Source organism: Pectinophora gossypiella, chromosome 5, assembly GCF_024362695.1.
Source record: "Pectinophora gossypiella chromosome 5, ilPecGoss1.1, whole genome shotgun sequence".
NCBI lineage: Eukaryota > Metazoa > Arthropoda > Insecta > Lepidoptera > Gelechiidae > Pectinophora > Pectinophora gossypiella.
The window spans coordinates 10029498-10046671 of NC_065408.1; the positions used below are offsets into that span (position 1 = coordinate 10029498).

General features: G+C 37.3%; 2 protein-coding genes across 3 annotated transcripts in view; one reads left to right on the top strand and one right to left on the bottom strand.

The window, feature by feature from the left end:
• The first annotated feature begins 7017 nt into the window (after positions 1-7017).
• The window catches only part of LOC126367147 (uncharacterized), a 39327-nt gene continuing 29170 nt past the window's right edge, over positions 7018-17174 (top strand). For both annotated transcript variants that reach the window (XM_050010550.1, XM_050010551.1), the window contains exons 1-2: positions 7018-7075; positions 13271-13451. In XM_050010550.1, the coding sequence (XP_049866507.1) occupies positions 13284-13451 (168 nt within the window). In that variant the 5' untranslated portion in view covers positions 7018-7075; positions 13271-13283. The remainder of the gene's footprint in view (positions 7076-13270; positions 13452-17174) is intronic.
• On the bottom strand, positions 8016-11443 carry LOC126367185 (uncharacterized). Its single transcript, XM_050010607.1, has 4 exons — positions 11211-11443; positions 9413-9588; positions 8587-8753; positions 8016-8289 (listed from the first exon to the last, which is right to left on the bottom strand). The coding sequence occupies exons 1-4, from the start codon at positions 11374-11376 to the stop codon at positions 8094-8096; spliced, it is 705 nt and encodes a 234-aa protein (XP_049866564.1). The 5' UTR covers positions 11377-11443; the 3' UTR covers positions 8016-8093.

Sequence of the window (17174 nt, forward strand, 5' to 3'; positions counted from 1 at the left end):
GCGAGAACATACTACTCTAGTAGTTATTGAATTTATTGTTATAAAGTATAAACGCTGTATCCCCCATTAGATAATGAGTGATATTTTTATTTTTTATTTTGACGTGACTTACCTATTGTAGATTTGCCGCAGATGGCATTAACTACTTGGCCGGAATAATGAGTGATAAAAAGCAACACTTTAGTAACGAATTTCGTTTGTATACGCGCACCTCTTTTTGTGACCTAATCTCATGTGACATATTTTTCACGTGAAAAATTTAAGGTACTATAACACTCCGGCACGTCATAACAATATTATTCCTCACAATATTCACGCACGGACTGAAAAGGGAACACAAAATGAGAATGTGTGAACATCGTCAATCTATCTTCGCAATAATGTAGAACTGTCAAAGCGGTGTGTTGTGAGTTTGGATTTCTGCAAGGGCAGGGTACGGCTTGTTGGAGTAAACCGCTTTATGGATATTGGAGAGGTTTCCATCCCAATGGAATGCCCTAGCCTTGGACCCGCATATATAGTTTAGAAGGCCGATATTGAACGTGTTTTTGTAGCATATTGATTTTTGTGCTACCTGCATGACCTCCGGTTGTGAATGCTCTATCTAATTTAAATTTCGACTCTGCAATTTATTTTGCTAAAGGTGAACTAATTACAGAGACATTATTTAAAAAAAAACAAAAATAAGTTCTTTTCACCCACACGATAGAAGAAGAGTAAGTTTTCTGTTGATAATTTGGGTTATGGGGAAGCGGTAAAGTTTTGAATAGAAGTTATGTCTTTAATATGGGATATCAAGTTACATGTGTACATACTACACCAAATCTTAACAATAGAAGTTGACATGGGTTGAAAATTCAATAAACAATGATGAAACAAAGCGCTCTGGTAGCACTTGTGTTTGTTTAGCTAAGTGAGAGTGGCAAAAACCTTTTAGTCCAAACAAAAGCTTCATTGTAACGTACAGGGCTGGATCAACATCGACACGTTTCTCGCGTTCACTCATCCTGTCTGAATCACGTCAGAACTCGTGCATCGATTTCATGTTAAAAGAGTTACATTTCCCCTTTCAAAGCAACTAATATAGGCCCTCGCTTCGCAAATTTACCTAATGTCGGTGCTTAAATAAAATGAATTCTAAGATGAAAGGATATCTCAACACCAGTTTCTGGCTTTATCGCATCCATTATTCATTTATAACGTTGACTTTCAAAAGGAATCGTTGCTCCATGATAGCGAATCTTATATGTAGTTGTGTACCAAATTGAGGAAGTACCGCAAGTTTGGAAGCATCTACGTTGTGTAACAGCAAACTGGTATTTTATGATATCAAAGAGTCGAAAGACGCGGTTGAAACCTTGTTATAATGCGCAGTGTATTATGGAATTGTAGTTTGAGTATTAAACATGAAGCCAAACTATGTAGATAAACCTTTAATGTAGATTTGAGTTCTTATCAAGTGAAATGTAACTATATTCCACCACATAATGTTGCAGAACTGGGTTTCCAAACATTTAAGATAACGGTACACCAGCACCATATTAAATGATTACAAGTTTAAGTTTGTTACTGTAGCGCTCAATACGGAAAAAAATGTTTTCTTTCTTTGTCTTTAAAATACCTTCATTTAAATAAGGGCATTTTAACAGTGCAACACTATTTTCCTTACTTTAACTTTTAATGTGGTGAATGAGTTTTTTTCACTATTTTATCAATACTTAATAACTTTTTACTTTGTCCGACAGACAATAATTTCTCGGAACCCGAGCAACTTTTCTGCGGACGGAGGTTCCTCGGAACTCACATTGGGAATCGCTGATAGAATATATATCTATGTGTTCCGGATTCTCATGCCTAAACGTCAAAAGTTGAGTTAACGTCAGTATGGTAAAATATTCGAGGTGAGGCCTCCATCTTTGGTAAATGGGGAATGAATAATTGCATTTCCCATGTCATTACGTGCGCCTTCCTTTCCATTTGTCTTTTAGGCGTTATCGTGAGCGTGTTGCGTTGCGATGTTGGAGTTATTTATAGGTGCAGTTGAGTAGGTGACTGGGTCAAACATGAATTATAAAACATTCTATGTAATATGGGGGTATTTTACGATGATTTCGTGAGTCTATATCGTAGGAATCTAACTTGGAAACGTGATAGGATTTTAGAATACATATCGCTATAATATTTATACAACGCAGCATGGTTCATCAAAACAACAGAAGTGCATTTAATTCAAAGAAGAAATAAGTATTCGGGGAATTCTGTACAAAAAAAGATTACAAATGCATCCAAATCAGCTTGCAGGGCAACTAACTATTCCAGAAACCATACGTCGTCAAAAAAACGAAACGAGACATTTTCGATAAGGACAGTCAGGCTGACTACTTGAAAGAAAGGACTGACTTCGCTGGGAGTAGCGTCCGCCATGCCATAGAAACCCAACTCATCTGCTTATAGTCAATGAGACTGATCGCAAGATACATTCACAGAAAACAAATAAAAATAAAACTATTAATCTAAAAAAAGAAGCCAGTCTAAGGTGTTAAGAAATCGTTTTCATTTGTTTTACTTATTTATATATTATGTACGCTGACTCAGACGACGTTTGACGACATTTATTGATGACAATACTTCAGTATTTTAATACTCAATCGTTTTGATGTTCCGTGAAAAGTATCTCACTGTGGTAAGACAGCATTTATTTAAAACTCGTGGCAAATGTAGCGGCACGTAGACAAGTGGTGAGTCGCGTTTCTCAGTAAAATGGGCGTAATTAAAACTTACAACCGCATCCTTCTACTTGTATGGCTTATTAAATTCACGTATAAGAACAATGTACTATTATAGCGCTGTTTCTGTTCAGACTACGCAACATTGTTATGAATTATGTCGTAATTAATGCTACAGGCACGTGTATGTGAACGATATACTTACCCTGGAAACGGAATGGAAACTTTACAGTCATCACTTTACTACAGGACTTTAGAATATAGAAGTATAGAAAATATATTAATTGATTTTTCAGAATTTAACATTAAAAATAAATGGCTATGAATATTTTATTTTTACTTTCAATAATTGGATTTTTGTGCAGAAAAAATGAGGGACTTTACAGGCTACGTCCGTGTTATTATTATTACAGCTTAGTGCGATCATAGTAAATAGTGTTATACACAAAGAATATTTTTTTTTTATTTTTTTTTTGTCTTTAATTTACTTAAGGGCTTTTAACAAAATTTGTTATGCCAGCCCCATCGATCAAGACTGACTAAAACTGATAAAAAATCATAACAAAGAATAATAAAACGGTCCTCTGTGGTGTTAGATAAACACACACGCGGGCGCAATGTAAAATTCGACTACACCAGTCAAAGTTTTTTAGCTAGAACCAAAGGAGTTTTTGGCAGAGAATCTTAGACGGTTTGTAACAAACAATATTCTCGCATTGTGACTATCTGACGTAGGTTCTGACGTCTGGAACTAATTGTCTGGAGTAAGCTGAGTCGAGCTTTACGATCTCAGAGTTGAAGGGTTGATAAATTATCGCCGTGCCATTGTCGCTGGAGACTACAGTATTAGATACGTACATACACTTCGTTCACATCACTAGTCAGAAAATATTATATAACATAAGCTCACGACTAGAAATCATATCCCAATTGGGGTAGTCAAAGGTACATCCATCTCAAGTTGAACTAAGCACCCACCCACACTTCAACGATCTTCTATTAGAGCGATGTGATAGGTGGTGAGCCGTATTGCCGTCTATAATGGTCGAGCCAACTGTGTTAGTAACTGAACTTAAGCGCTCCTCGTTTGATAAGCAAGGAGGTGTACGGTGTAAGTAGCACACACACCAACAATGTATAAATCTATACTTATAATAAATCTGTAGAGAGGTCAATTCTGTACATTAAATATTTTTTCAAAATAACTATCAGGGGGTGATAAGTGGTCGATACTGATGCCAAAAATGCAATCAGTAAAATTTTTGTCTGTCTGTCTGTCTATCTGTCTGTCTGTCTGTCTGTCTGCCTGTCTGTATGTTCCTTATAGAAACAAAAACTACTGGACGGATTTTAATGAAACTTGGTACAATTATTCTTCACACTCCTGGACAGGTTATAGTATACTTTTCATCACGCTACAATCAATAGGAGCAGAGTAGTGAAGGGAAATCCTTTTGTATGAAAAATTTAAACCACTCAAGTTAGACGTTTGAAATTTGGCATGCAGGTACCTTAGATACCGTAGAGGTGCACTAAGAAAGGAATTCCCGAAATTCCTACGGAAACGGGAATTAGCGGGAAAATCCTTTTGTATGAAAAATCTAAACCACTCAAGTTAGACGTTTGAAATTTGGCATGCAGATACCTTAGGTACCGTAGAGGTGCACTAAGAAAGGAATTCTCGAAATTTCCACGAGAACGGGAATTAGCGGGAAAATCCTTTTGTATGAAAAATCTAAACTACTCAAGTTAGCCGTTTGAAATTTGTCATGCAAGTACCTTAAATACCGTAGAGGTGTACTAAGAAAGGAATTCCCGAAATTCCCACGAGAACGGGAATTAGCGGGAAAATCCTTTTGTATGAAAAATCTAAACCACTCAAGTTAGACGTTTGAAATTTGTCATGCAGGTACCTTAGGTACCGTGGAGATGCACTGAGAAAGGAATTCCCGAAATTCCCACGGGAACGGGAATAAACGGGAAAATCCTTTTGTATGAAAAATCTAAACCATTCAAGTTAGATGTTTGAAATTTGGCTCGCAGGTACCTTAGATACCGTAGAGGTGCACTAAGAAAGGAATTCCCGAAATTCCCACGGGAACGGGAATAAACGGGAAAATCCTTTTGTATGAAAAATCTAAACCATTCAAGTTAGATGTTTAAAATTTGTCATGCAGGTACTATAGGTACCGTAGAGGAGCACTAAGAAAGGAATTTCTAAAATTCTCACGGGAACGGGAATTAGCGGGAAAATCCTTTTGTATGAAAAATCTAAACCATTCAAGTTAGATATTTGAAATTTGTCATGCAGGTACCTTAGATACTGTAGAGGTGTACTAAGAAAGGAATTTCCGAAATTCCTACGGGAACGGGAATTAGCGGGAAAATCCTTTTGTATGAAAAATCTAAACCACTCAAGTTAGACGTTTGAAATTTGGCATGCAGGTACCATAGGTACCGTAGAGGTGCACTAAGAAAGGAATTCCCGAAATTCTCACGGGAACGGGAATTAACGGGAAAATCCTTTTGTATGAAAAATCTAAACCACTCAAGTTAGACATTTGAAATTTGGCTCGCAGGTACCTTAGGTACCGTGGAGGTGCACTAAGAAAGGAATTCCCGAAATTCCCTCGGGAACGGGAATTAACGGGAAAATCCTTTTATATGAAAAATCTAAACCATTCAAGTTAGATGTTTGAAATTTGGCTCGCAGGTACCTTAGATACCGTAGAGGTGCACTGAGAAAGGAATTCCCGAAATTCCCACGGGAACGGGAATTAGCGGGAAAATCCTTTTGTATGAAAAATCTAAACCACTCAAGTTAGACGTTTGAAATTTGGCATGCAGGTACTTTAGTAAACTTAAAGCTTAGTTGCAACAGGATATTACAAAATTCCTACGGGAACGGTAGTTAGCGGGAAAAAACATTTGTATGAAAAAATCAAATCTAAATAAAAGGAGAAACTGACTGACTCAGTGACTGACATATCAACGCATAGCCTGAACGGCTAAACGTAGGCATTTGAAATTTGGAAGGGACATAGCTTAGGTACCGTAGAGGTGCACTAAGAAAGGAATTCCCGGAATTCCCACGGGAACGGAAATTAGCGGGAAAATCATTTTGTGTGAAAAATCTAAACCGCTTAAGTTAGACGCTTGAAATTTGGCATGCAGGTACCTTAGTTAACTTAAAGCTTAGTTGCAACAGGATATTGCAAAATTCCCACGGAAACGGGAGTTAGCGGGAAAAAAACATTTGTATGAAAAAATCGAAACCGCGTAAGATAGATGTTTTCAATTCAATTCAATTAAATTATTTATTGCATTCCATGTAGTACAATGGGGTGTTACATAGGCATAGGAACTAAAACATGGACCCTGTAGGGCACAGCAACGTTGAAGGGAAGAGAGGAAGTGTGTATTAAAATTAAAACTCAATGAACAATCAATTAAAAAAAAATCAATTCAATCAATTGATTCAATCTAGCATGCATGCATACCTTAGTAAATATAAAGTTTATTTTTGGCTATATTTTGAAAAATGGGAGTTATTGGGAAAAAAATTGTATGAAAACATCTAAACTGCATAAGTATGCACTCCCACACACACAAAGATCTCTCTCTTATATATGACGCCACGCGGACGAAGTCGCGGGCAAAAGCTAGTAACAGAATAATTGTTATTCTGCCATTGTGTACTGTACAGTGCTAAGTCACTTTTTTATTGAGTCTCTGTACATAATAAAATACATCCGTCCATAATAAATATATTGTGCAGTGGGTAGACTATATGCAATCACAAGATAACCTGCCAGTTTAGATATGAAGACCTAAGATCAGTTTGATGAAGTAGACTGTGGGTGGATTGTTGTTAGGTAATCATGTCATCCTTTTTAAACAACACGATAATCTGTCATCGCGACTTAGTGGGAACGCGGCCTTAGTTGACTTTTACGATAAACCCGAGATGAACAGCGCCTGAACGTAAACCTTTTGCTTTTCTTGTCTCCCAGTTCTGTTCCCGACAATATTTTAGGAGGATGTCCGTTATATTTTCGGCATCACCCTGAAATTAAACTTGATACGCTAGTTAGGATGTATATGAATTAATAACACCGCGATGCAGAGTTGGTGAATTTAATTATTAGGTGATTTATAGTTGACACATTGTACATATGAGAAGTTGCGTTACAGTTGCTATGCACGTTCTAGTATATTGTTTTTGAACGAAGATACCTACTGTATGGGACGTACCTAATAGTCTACTATTTATGGGCAGTCACATCTCTAGCGCGAGCAAACTAACGCGTCTCAATGTTTGGATTTTGTAATTTAATATAATATCCTAAGTAAGTTCATTCAATTATGTGTGTGGGGTTTTATTATAATTACCAGCGCTACCTATTACAGGTAAATAAATACAAAAAGAAAACAAGATAAAATAATACTTTGTTGCCACACAGCGACTCGAATAGTGTCGATATACCTAACTTTGCTTCTTCGTATAATAAAACAAAAATAACCAAGATAAAATGTGCCATAGCAAATAGCTCATTATAAGAGCTTATATAACAACGTTCTAATAAACAGGGTTGGTATAAAAGTTCTATGAACTAACCCAGGCAACGCCCCAGGCGGGCACTTAGGTCAAACTAGATAAACTTACTACTTACTCAAATCTACCTACCAACATAGTCACCCAGCCACCCTGACGATAATTAACTGCCAACTTTCGCTAAATCTGCTGAAAAATTCCGTCATGTGTCATACATCATTCAATCACTCCTACAGAAAATATGCCAACATACACACATACATAAACTCACGCCTATTTCAGGGTAAGCAGAGACTATATAATTAAATTTGCTTCCATCCTGACACACTTCTCTAACTTCCTCCACATTTATCAATCGCTTCATAAACGCACGCTGGTTCAGAGTAGATAGTACTAAACCTTTTCTAAGGACATCTCCAATTTGGTTAATGTAAGTCCTTCTGGTTTAAAAAACAAACAGAAAATATGTTATCAAACTACTACTTACATTCTAAAGGGTACATTTGATTTACTTACACAACATTTACGTAGTTTAATAAATTCATTACAACGTTACGTAGTTTAAAAAACAAATTGCTCTCTTGATAAACCAGCAAGATCTTCAATAGTTAGTTATCTTCTTCTTCTTCTTTGTCCGCCCCTGTTCCCCTTATAGTAGTTAGTTATCAATGGAAATAATTATTGTTATTTTTTCTATTATATAACTAAACTAGATTTAAAATTGATAAATACAATATAAGAAAATATTATATTTCGAAATGGTTTTAGAATTGTTATTCAATAAACAAACACACATGAATGAAGTATGAATCTCACGAGGTGCTAACGCCAAATATCTTCATGTATTCTGTCTTGGTGTCGAACTTGATATTGCATTGCTTCCCGAACTGTTTGTATGGGATCTGGTACAAACACTCCATATCTGCCTTCTCGGCCGTTCTCTGAGAAGGAGCACTTGTGAATATTCCACCAGTGGCGCGAAAACCTAATTCCTTCGCCAGTTGCATCCTGAAATTGAAAAAGCAAATGAAATGAAATTTCGTACAGAACCTCGCAACAGCTGATTTGTTGTACATTCAATTCTATTATTCTTGCTTCTACACAGTCGTTCTGTTGAAAAACATTGCATTTGGATCAATGCTGGTATTTCAGTAAAAAAGTTGCTGCTCAAAAATACGAATGGAAAACAAAGAAACGGAAACATAAAACCTTTTCATAGTTGTCGACCGTAGCCACTTAATTATTTATGATTTACAACTGTTCTGATGTAAATGGTACTTTACTTTGATGTATTCGTTCACTTACCTCGCTTTAAGTACTTCTACAGCGATCCCGAGTCCTCTGTATTCGGTAGCGACGGAAAGGCCGGCCCCCATGAGATATTCATTCACATTATATTTATCATAAATCGCTGTCACTTTCATGGCCTCCGCGAACATGCGCAGCGACACCAACCCGGCCTTCGTTTTCGGCTGAAAGCAATACAAGCGCATTACTCTAACTGCCAGTACCATTACAACTCCTGTCTTCCAAACTTCCACAATCAAGTTTCTTCGAATATCACATAAGTATCACCTGACAATTATTTCCTCTGCCACGCAATATTCCTATCTACATTTGGAACGTTTGAGACATGAATTCAATGTCTCCGGAACTACCCTTCGATAAATATATGGACTGTACTTATGTACCTAGTTTTACAGATGATTTTAGTTCAGAGATAGACTCTGAATAATGTGATGGGTAAAAAGTAGGTCGACCTCGAATAACAAACGGGAGGAGGAATGAATCTAGGGATAGGGAAAATTGTGACGAGGCCTGAGTTACACAGAAAAAAATCGTGGATATATTTGCGTTAATGATGAAGGTTCCGTACTGTAATACATCATTTCATATTATATTACTATTTATCCATTGCATGGAAGTTTAGAACGTAACCCAAACAAAGAACTAACTCGTCCGGTTCGCTCTACTGAGTTTGCTAACAGTGAAATTGTGAACTGGGTGTTCACAAAAAGTTGCATGATAATGTTAGCTCTGTATCCTCTGTAATACAAACTTGGTCGATACAGGGAGGCAATTTTCACAGTGCAATGGATTCCGGGGTAGGGTGTTAAGTAGTCGTTTTTACCGGGTTGTGGTCAACGAAGCGTGACTTTTCCTGTGGTAGGCACATATTGACGGCGACCAGTGTGTGTCCCGAGCCGTCGCCCTCGGCGAGGAAGCACGCCAGTGACATTTTCTGCCTAATGATCGACGTCAGCAGCACGCGGTACTCCTGCACCGCCTCCAGGTCGCGCGCCGTGCCTGTCGATACCCAAGATTAATTAATACACTCCAAATTCTACATAATGGCACCCCTCGCTCGCCATTATGAAATAAACGAATCCCGTCCTTCAATTAACTCAAAAATATAACATTAATCAATGACTGAAAACGCTGACTGTGAGAGACGATTTTTATATAGTTAATTTGTGAAAGTGTTTTTTAATCGCAGATTGAATTAGATTAGCAAATTGCCGAAAGCTCTTTATAATTAGTTATTTTAAAAGCTTCGTATAATTGTCAGCTTAGGGCGGGTGTTAGCGGTTTACCTCGCCGTGCGGCTGCGGTCGACTTTGGGATCAAGTCATTCTTCATTCCACGAAGAATATTTTATAGAAAATGATTGTGTAATCCCAACAAAAACATTTTTTTTGGAAAATGTTGCGAAGACAAAATCATATCGATCGCAATGTCAAAAAGTTATGAGATCTCATGTAGTCATCGTTTTACTCAGCGACATTTAGTAGCGAAGCACAGTCAACCAAGCTACAGCGCGACAAACTTATCTTTTCACTTCGTTCAATACAATTATACCGCATTATACAACTTGACCGCATTAATAAAATTATCTGTGTTTGGGGGTGAAAGTTTAAATTTTTAGATTTTTCTCGTTATGTGTGTAAGCTTACATCCCAATTTTCAACCTCATGAGACATCGGGTAATAACTTATATTAAATAGTAATCGTTAGTGTGTCATTGAGTGTGAAAATCGGGGTCTTTTACATATCAACAATATCAAAAGTATAATAGCTATCCATTTGAAACTTTATCAACTTAATAAGTCCAAAGCTGATAATTTGGTACATCAGGTTTGGTGGTCAAACCTGACTTATGAAGGTTAAAAAAATCGACGAAACCTTGCGCTTTGCTTTGTTCATCTTGGCGGGGGCAGTCCCGTACCCCCAGATTTTCTTTGAGACTTTTTCTTCATATCCTTAGATTGTATAAGTATAAAAGACAGACTTTGCAAAGTCATACATTTTAACGTAAAACACGATGATCGAGGTACGACCTTCTAAGGAGCCTTGGCTTTTAGTAGTGAGAAATTTGCTATCACGTTTATGATATAACAGCTAAGGGAAGGATGTGCGAAAAGGATGTCTAATGACACCGCATTAGGGCGCGTGCTCGGGCCCGAGATAATTGGACGGGTTCCACTGAATACGGCTAATGACTTGGTATTTTCTTGCGTGAGAAAGCGTCCACCGACGACGTAAGGCGGGATTTTCACTAATTGCAAAAAATGCTCACGCCCTGAAACGGATTAGGCATTCGTTGATTAATGTTACTAATTTACGGCTTAAGCACCGTCTATTGGATTACCACAGTTCCAATACATTGGCTCTGGTTAATTACGAACCGGAACAAATAGGAATGTGTATTTATTTATCTACAGGTAGCATTTGATCCCGAATTTAATTATTTGCGTTTAAGGGTTTAAAAGCAATTTCCTTTTGTCTCCCGGCTATTTTCACCTGTCAAACGCACAATTTGCTTTGCGAACGGGCATTTCGTGCCGTATTGTTTATACGTTAGTAGCTTCATGTATTATAAGTGTAGTAGGTAGATAATACATCAGAATACTGCAAACTTTGTTACGTACCAGCGGTGGCCCACCAAACATCCTCTCTAATGTAGTTACCGAGCATAAACTCCACGGCGGTACTCCACATAGACTCTGGTATATCTTCTATCTCAAACTTGAGCGTAGTATCTTCCACTTGCCTCTCGAACCGACTCCATACTTTAGGGTACTCTCTCGGAGACATCGCTGTTTATTGCACAGTGAGTGTCGCGTGCCAGAACCGCTTTTAAAGCTTTAAATTTGAAACGACTTCTGAAGTACCGAGTGAGTGATTCGAAACTGAATTGTATTTGCAATGCGACTCCTTTACTACGCGTTGTGTGCTATTGCATTCGAACAGACTGATCTATTTCAATGCTAACATACAGTTGGTTCAAAATTTAATTGTTTAATTCAAAACGTCATATTCATCTTGCGGAAAGAGTCAATTTAACAGGCGAAAATTGCGACCAAAGCAATTAAGCCCCTACCTATTCCGGTTCCCATTATACATGTTTATATAAGGGTAGGACATTACATTACGCTCAGAAACTAACATTTAGTCCCACGACACTGATAGTGTCGACGCATTTGTGTAAAAAGCTTGATTCAAAAGGGTTTTTCGTAATGGTATTATTTTACGCCTTATCCGCAAGTCCATACCCTGCTCTAATAGTTGAGAAGTTATGGGTTTGTAGCTGAAGGGACGGGCAGAGAAAATGATAAGGGTTCTTGTTATTTATCTCTAAAATACAAGGTTCTATTTATCCAAGAATGATCAAAAGGAGCGTGCTGTATATTATTATCACTTTATGCAAATAGGTCGCCGTGGCGTAGTCTGATCCGTGTAAATGATCCAATTGTGGTTTAATTGAGACAGATTATTGGCTATCCACAGCTCTGGGCAGATGGTTGCTAAAGGCGATAAATATTTAATTAATAACTTGGGATCAACACATACGGGACCAAAATCACAATACAGTTCGAGAGTTTTATAGTGTAAGGTTCAATCTGCTACAGTGTAAGGTTCGATCTGCTTCCTCTTTACTTCCAAGTACCAAGTCAAATATTGTAATATTAATTATTAAACCATATTGTATCATTGTTGGTTGATCCAAAAAAAAAAAAAAATCTTTATACTTTGTAATATATTTTGACCTTATGTAAATGAAATTACCTACATGTGACTCTCATAATAGTCATATTAACTGTTAAAATATTCATTTGATTGAATCTAGGGTCTCTATTTGCATAATATATTTATCCTCTATCTACTTACCTAAGCTATAGTAAATGTAAAACAGTTTCATTAGAAAGTTCTGCAGAGAATATTGAGAAATGCCTGCATTTCAGTGCAAGTAGATTACTTTTAATCAAGAATTTCTTAGCAAGATCCTTTCTCTCAAGGATTTCTTGCCGTAATGACTGAAAGTGCATTGATATAAGCCTCTCTCTAAGTAATTTCAAGATATTTATTGAATGACTTGGGAAGTTTAGAAAATTAGACGAAATTTCTTAATTAAAAAGTTAGGTGATTCCAAGTTGCGCGGTTAAAGCTTGATAAAACATACCTAGTATATTATTTACTTACCTAAAAATGTTACGCTATTTATAAGTAAGTAACTATAGTTTTTATGTAAATGAGGTTACAATCTTCTTCTATCGTGTGGGTTGTGAGGCGAATTACCAACCTCATCAACCTTGGTGTCAGGGTTATTATTTAGTCGCCAAAGGCCCCTGACATGGCTCATGTAACGATTACTCACTTACATCAGTAAGTACTAACGGCTTAAAGTACCTTCCGAAGCACGGATCATCTTACTTTCAACAATCAAGTGATCAGCATCTAATGTATAACCAAACTAAGTTATAGTCCCCACCGGGATTAAAACTTTAAGATTTCGCAATGTTTTTAGGGTTTATTTTTCAATGAACGGGTGTATTAATTATGGATAAATAAGTATTATTTATTCTTATTCAAAATCATTTTTATTCTGCGAATAGACTGTGGTGCTGATTCCTGTAGACACCATCTAATATTAATTTAAATTAAATACGGTTTCTGTTTAGCTTTCTCACCTTACATTTCTTCCCGCCAGATTCAGCGCTCGGATGCTGGAGCGCGCATGCGCGGCGCTGGGCGGGCGACGCGTGGCTGCGCTGCTGGTGTGCGGCGGCGGCGCGGCGGCGTCTGCGCTGGTCTCCGCCGCTACGCGTGCCGGCGTCCCCGTGCTGCGCGTCTCGCCTGCGCACACGCACTTCTCATATACCATCGCTAATGTAAGGATTACCTATATTGCCGCAGAAAAAAGTGATTCTGCCAAGTAGTGAATGCCATCCGAAGCACTTCCTATGGAATTCCAATATCTCTACTTACCCCGGTAGGAAATACGCGTGACTTTATGTATGTACTTACTTTTTTGAAATGACTTACAGCACTCGCCACCGTGCTTAGGGAATTCCCAAAGAATAATAATAATAAGTACTTATTAATATAATTATAAAATAATTGTTATATTTTTTCGCTCGCTCGGTGACGTGTGGGTACTTAGTTCACCTAGCGATGGTTGTACCTCTGATTACCCCTATTGAGATATAGTCGTGAGCTTATAATTATGTTATTTTTTCTTTATTGTAGGTGTGTCTTGGCCGGATACTTTGTTTAACAAACGTAATTATACTATATTACTTACATAAGTTGCATAAGTGACTTTATCATGGCAAAAAAATAAACGGCAGTACAAATTACGGAGCTCTTCTCACATGGCGAAAAGTGTGGAAACGTCTAATAAAAAAGCTGAAGAAGTAGATAAACGTCGACATTCATTAAAGAGATGTGTCGCAGTTACCACGAGAATTCTAATTTATATTTTTTACGTGCTTTCTTAAAAGTTTTAACGTCTGTACTGAAAGCCATTTAAATAGAAAATTAAAGTTCCATCACTTTACGACCTAGATATGTCATTTTTGTCTCTAAGATGCTTAAAGTTTGGTATTAAATTATATATATCCATTACAAAATGCAGGTTTGGCATCGTCGTATCCACTTCGAGTTTGGGAAATTCTTGTTGAGATAAAATAGATATATTAAAAAAAAAAATGTAGTAATAATTGATTGTAGAACAACTGCGTGAAAAGGCTAATTTAATTTCTTTGCGTAAGCCTTAAAACACGACATTTTAGTCCCTAGCCTTACTTATACTTAAAACGTATAAAAGTTTTAAATATTTCATAATAATTGTCAATGACGTTTGAATTACTTAGGACTCCTTTATACTTCACAATATCAATGAAGATTTCTTCATAAATTATTTATTCTAGTTAGGTACTTGTAAGTTATCTACTGTTACTTGAAGAAACCGAAACGGTCTCTGTATTCCAGTGGTTGAGCGTTGGACACACAATCCGGAGGCCCTGGGTTCGAATCCCGGTGGGGACATACCACAAAAATCACTGTGTGATCCCTAGTTTGGTTGGGACGTTACAGGCTGATCACCTGATTGTCCGAAAGTAAGATGATCCGTGATGGCACAAGCCGTTGGTCCCGGTTACTATTTATTGATGTAAGTGCGTAATCGTTACATGAGCCATGTCAGGGACCTTTGGCGGCTCAATCATAACCCTGACACCAGGGTTTATGAGGCTGTATTCCGCCTCACAACCCACACGATAAGAAGAAGCCCGTAACATCTGAAACTCGGTGGGTAACCAGAAAGCGTATCTAACTTCGTACATTTACCTTCGAATCAACTATTGTCCCTGACCTGACATTTGCTCCTAATTTGACGGTTACGCCTAATGAAAATCGTATGGGACGTGATTTTGCGACTTCAATGGCAATGGTACGACATGTTTCATTAAAGGGTAGCCATAAAGTATGTAACAGATAATTAAATTCCAACGTCGCTATGAAGTAACGCGTTAAAAATACGGGCACCATCATTGCGTTGCGCTAAAAATACACTTTATTTTCGCAATATAAAACTCTGAATAAATTAAAGCAGTGTTGCTGTCAGTTTAAAGTTTGAGATGGCCGATGACAATCGGATTCGTCTAGATTGCGAGCGCTCAGCGTTTTCAGTTACTCGATCGCTGCCATTCGTTATATTCGCTCCAGTTCATACGCACTGAACGACAGCTGACAACTTGACATCGTCGACATTCGCCAGCAACAAAGAAAGCATTGATACTCGACAGTCAGTTATTCTTTTTTTAATCTGTCTGATGTTACTATTGAATCGCATCCGATTTTGTGTACGTTTCATCCATACTGAGTCGGTTACGGATGCTTCGAACAAATTCCATGCTCAAATTCTCGGAATTTTCACAATAGCCGAGAAGATTTTTCAGCTAAAGCCTCGTGGCATAACCACTTCATATCTTACGTAAACCCAGGACGTAGAGATAAAGAACAGTCCCAGTCGCATTAATATTTAACTTTTCTCTTTGGTGGGTATGGAGAACTTGAGTATTGCTTTTCATCACAGATGTAGATTGAAATGAACAAATATCGTGTTCCGAGATCGATTCCTGTTTTATTTGTATGCTTTTTCATAAGCCACGTATTTGACTGTACGAATATATTTAACGAAGTTCAGATTGGCGTAAAAAATATCATTCATACGTTAAAGAAGTTAAGTGTTAAGTAAGTAAAGTTCACAGAGGCTTATGTTTAATACTGGTAATTATAATATTGATGTCTTCATACGTTTGTCATCCTCTTTTATGATTCAGAATAAAAAAAGAACTACTTAGACAATTTCCATTTGTTTTGCTCTTATCTCCGATTTATCTAGGTTACCTTAAGTAACATCTCGTTGCGTTTATCTTAGAAGGAAAGCGCCTCTACTTAGCAGACAAAGGCAGATACTAAATCAATACAAGTAGGATATACACGGGTCTCATTAGTAAATGGATACCGGGATTGTGAAATCGAGTGTAGAATGATAATTTGAACCGCTTTTAGGCGTCGTCTTCAGATTTTTTGCTGCAATATTCGTATTGGCTTTGTTAATTATTCTTACATTTCAAAAGTTTTATGCGCTTATAAGATATTTGTTTGTTGAGCGTTCTTAAGAAAACTAACAAGCAACATAGTATTCTTTCAGTCATAAGAACGAGGAGTCACTAAACTATGTTAAGGTTTCACCGACGCCTTTTGAAATGTTATTGTCTGGCTTGGGTTGTCAGAAGCACTCACAAACGTTCACTAATTCGCAATAATAGCGAACTCAATAGTCACTTAGCACCTCTTAGTGAAGGGAAGGTGTCTACCCCTGACACCTATGCCATAAATTGTATACCTATTTAATCGAATACCATTTGTTTATGTTCATACATTCTATTCCAGCATCTTAGGAGTATTACTGCTGACCTATTTCACAACGATTTACCACCGAGTGAGCGAATCGATAAATCTTAAATCATCCCTACTGATTGCATTCCTACAAAAGGCGTGCGAAAAAAACGAGCGATCCTAAAGACTTATCATTGTCGATTCTTTACGTAGAGAATATTCAGAATTATTTGGATTCCGATTCAATGGATTTAAGGTGCGAAGGTTCACCAGCATTTGCGTTCAAATATCTTAAATTGGTAATTTGCAAGTCCATTCAACCTCGTTGTTGACATATTGAGGGGATATTTAAGTTAAATGTCACCGTCATCTTTATCGAGACAGCGATCTGAGACACTGGTTTAAATTCGATGGATTTACTTTTAAACGTTGTGGTTTAGACAGTGACCGTACCAATTACTTTTTAACCAACTGCGCCAGGGTTATATTATGATGTGAAAAGTTTTGAACTTCAAAATCTATTTATAGACCGACGCATAGCTATGAAATTCATTCGGTACGTCCATTGTGTTCGAATGATCACAAATATATCTGTCAAAAACAAAGTTTTGTAAGTATTTTTATGTAATTTCAGACATGGCTAAGCTCGGACTATATCAGAACCAAAAAGATTTTAGTTGTTCAGAGCGTATAAATGTGTATAGATC

What these genes read in the sequence shown, in the direction of transcription:
- LOC126367185 (XM_050010607.1), bottom strand. Translation starts at nt 11,376, where the DNA reads ATGTCTCCGAGAGAGTACCCTAAAGTATGGAGTCGGTTCGAGAGGCAA. An exon ending in TGTTTGGTGGGCCACCGCTG is followed by an intron (nt 9,589 to 11,210) that starts GTACGTAACAAA and finishes GGGTATCGACAG; the next exon opens with GCACGGCGCGCGACCTGGAG. An exon ending in GTAGAAGTACTTAAAGCGAG is followed by an intron (nt 8,290 to 8,586) that starts GTAAGTGAACGA and finishes TTTCAATTTCAG; the next exon opens with GATGCAACTGGCGAAGGAAT.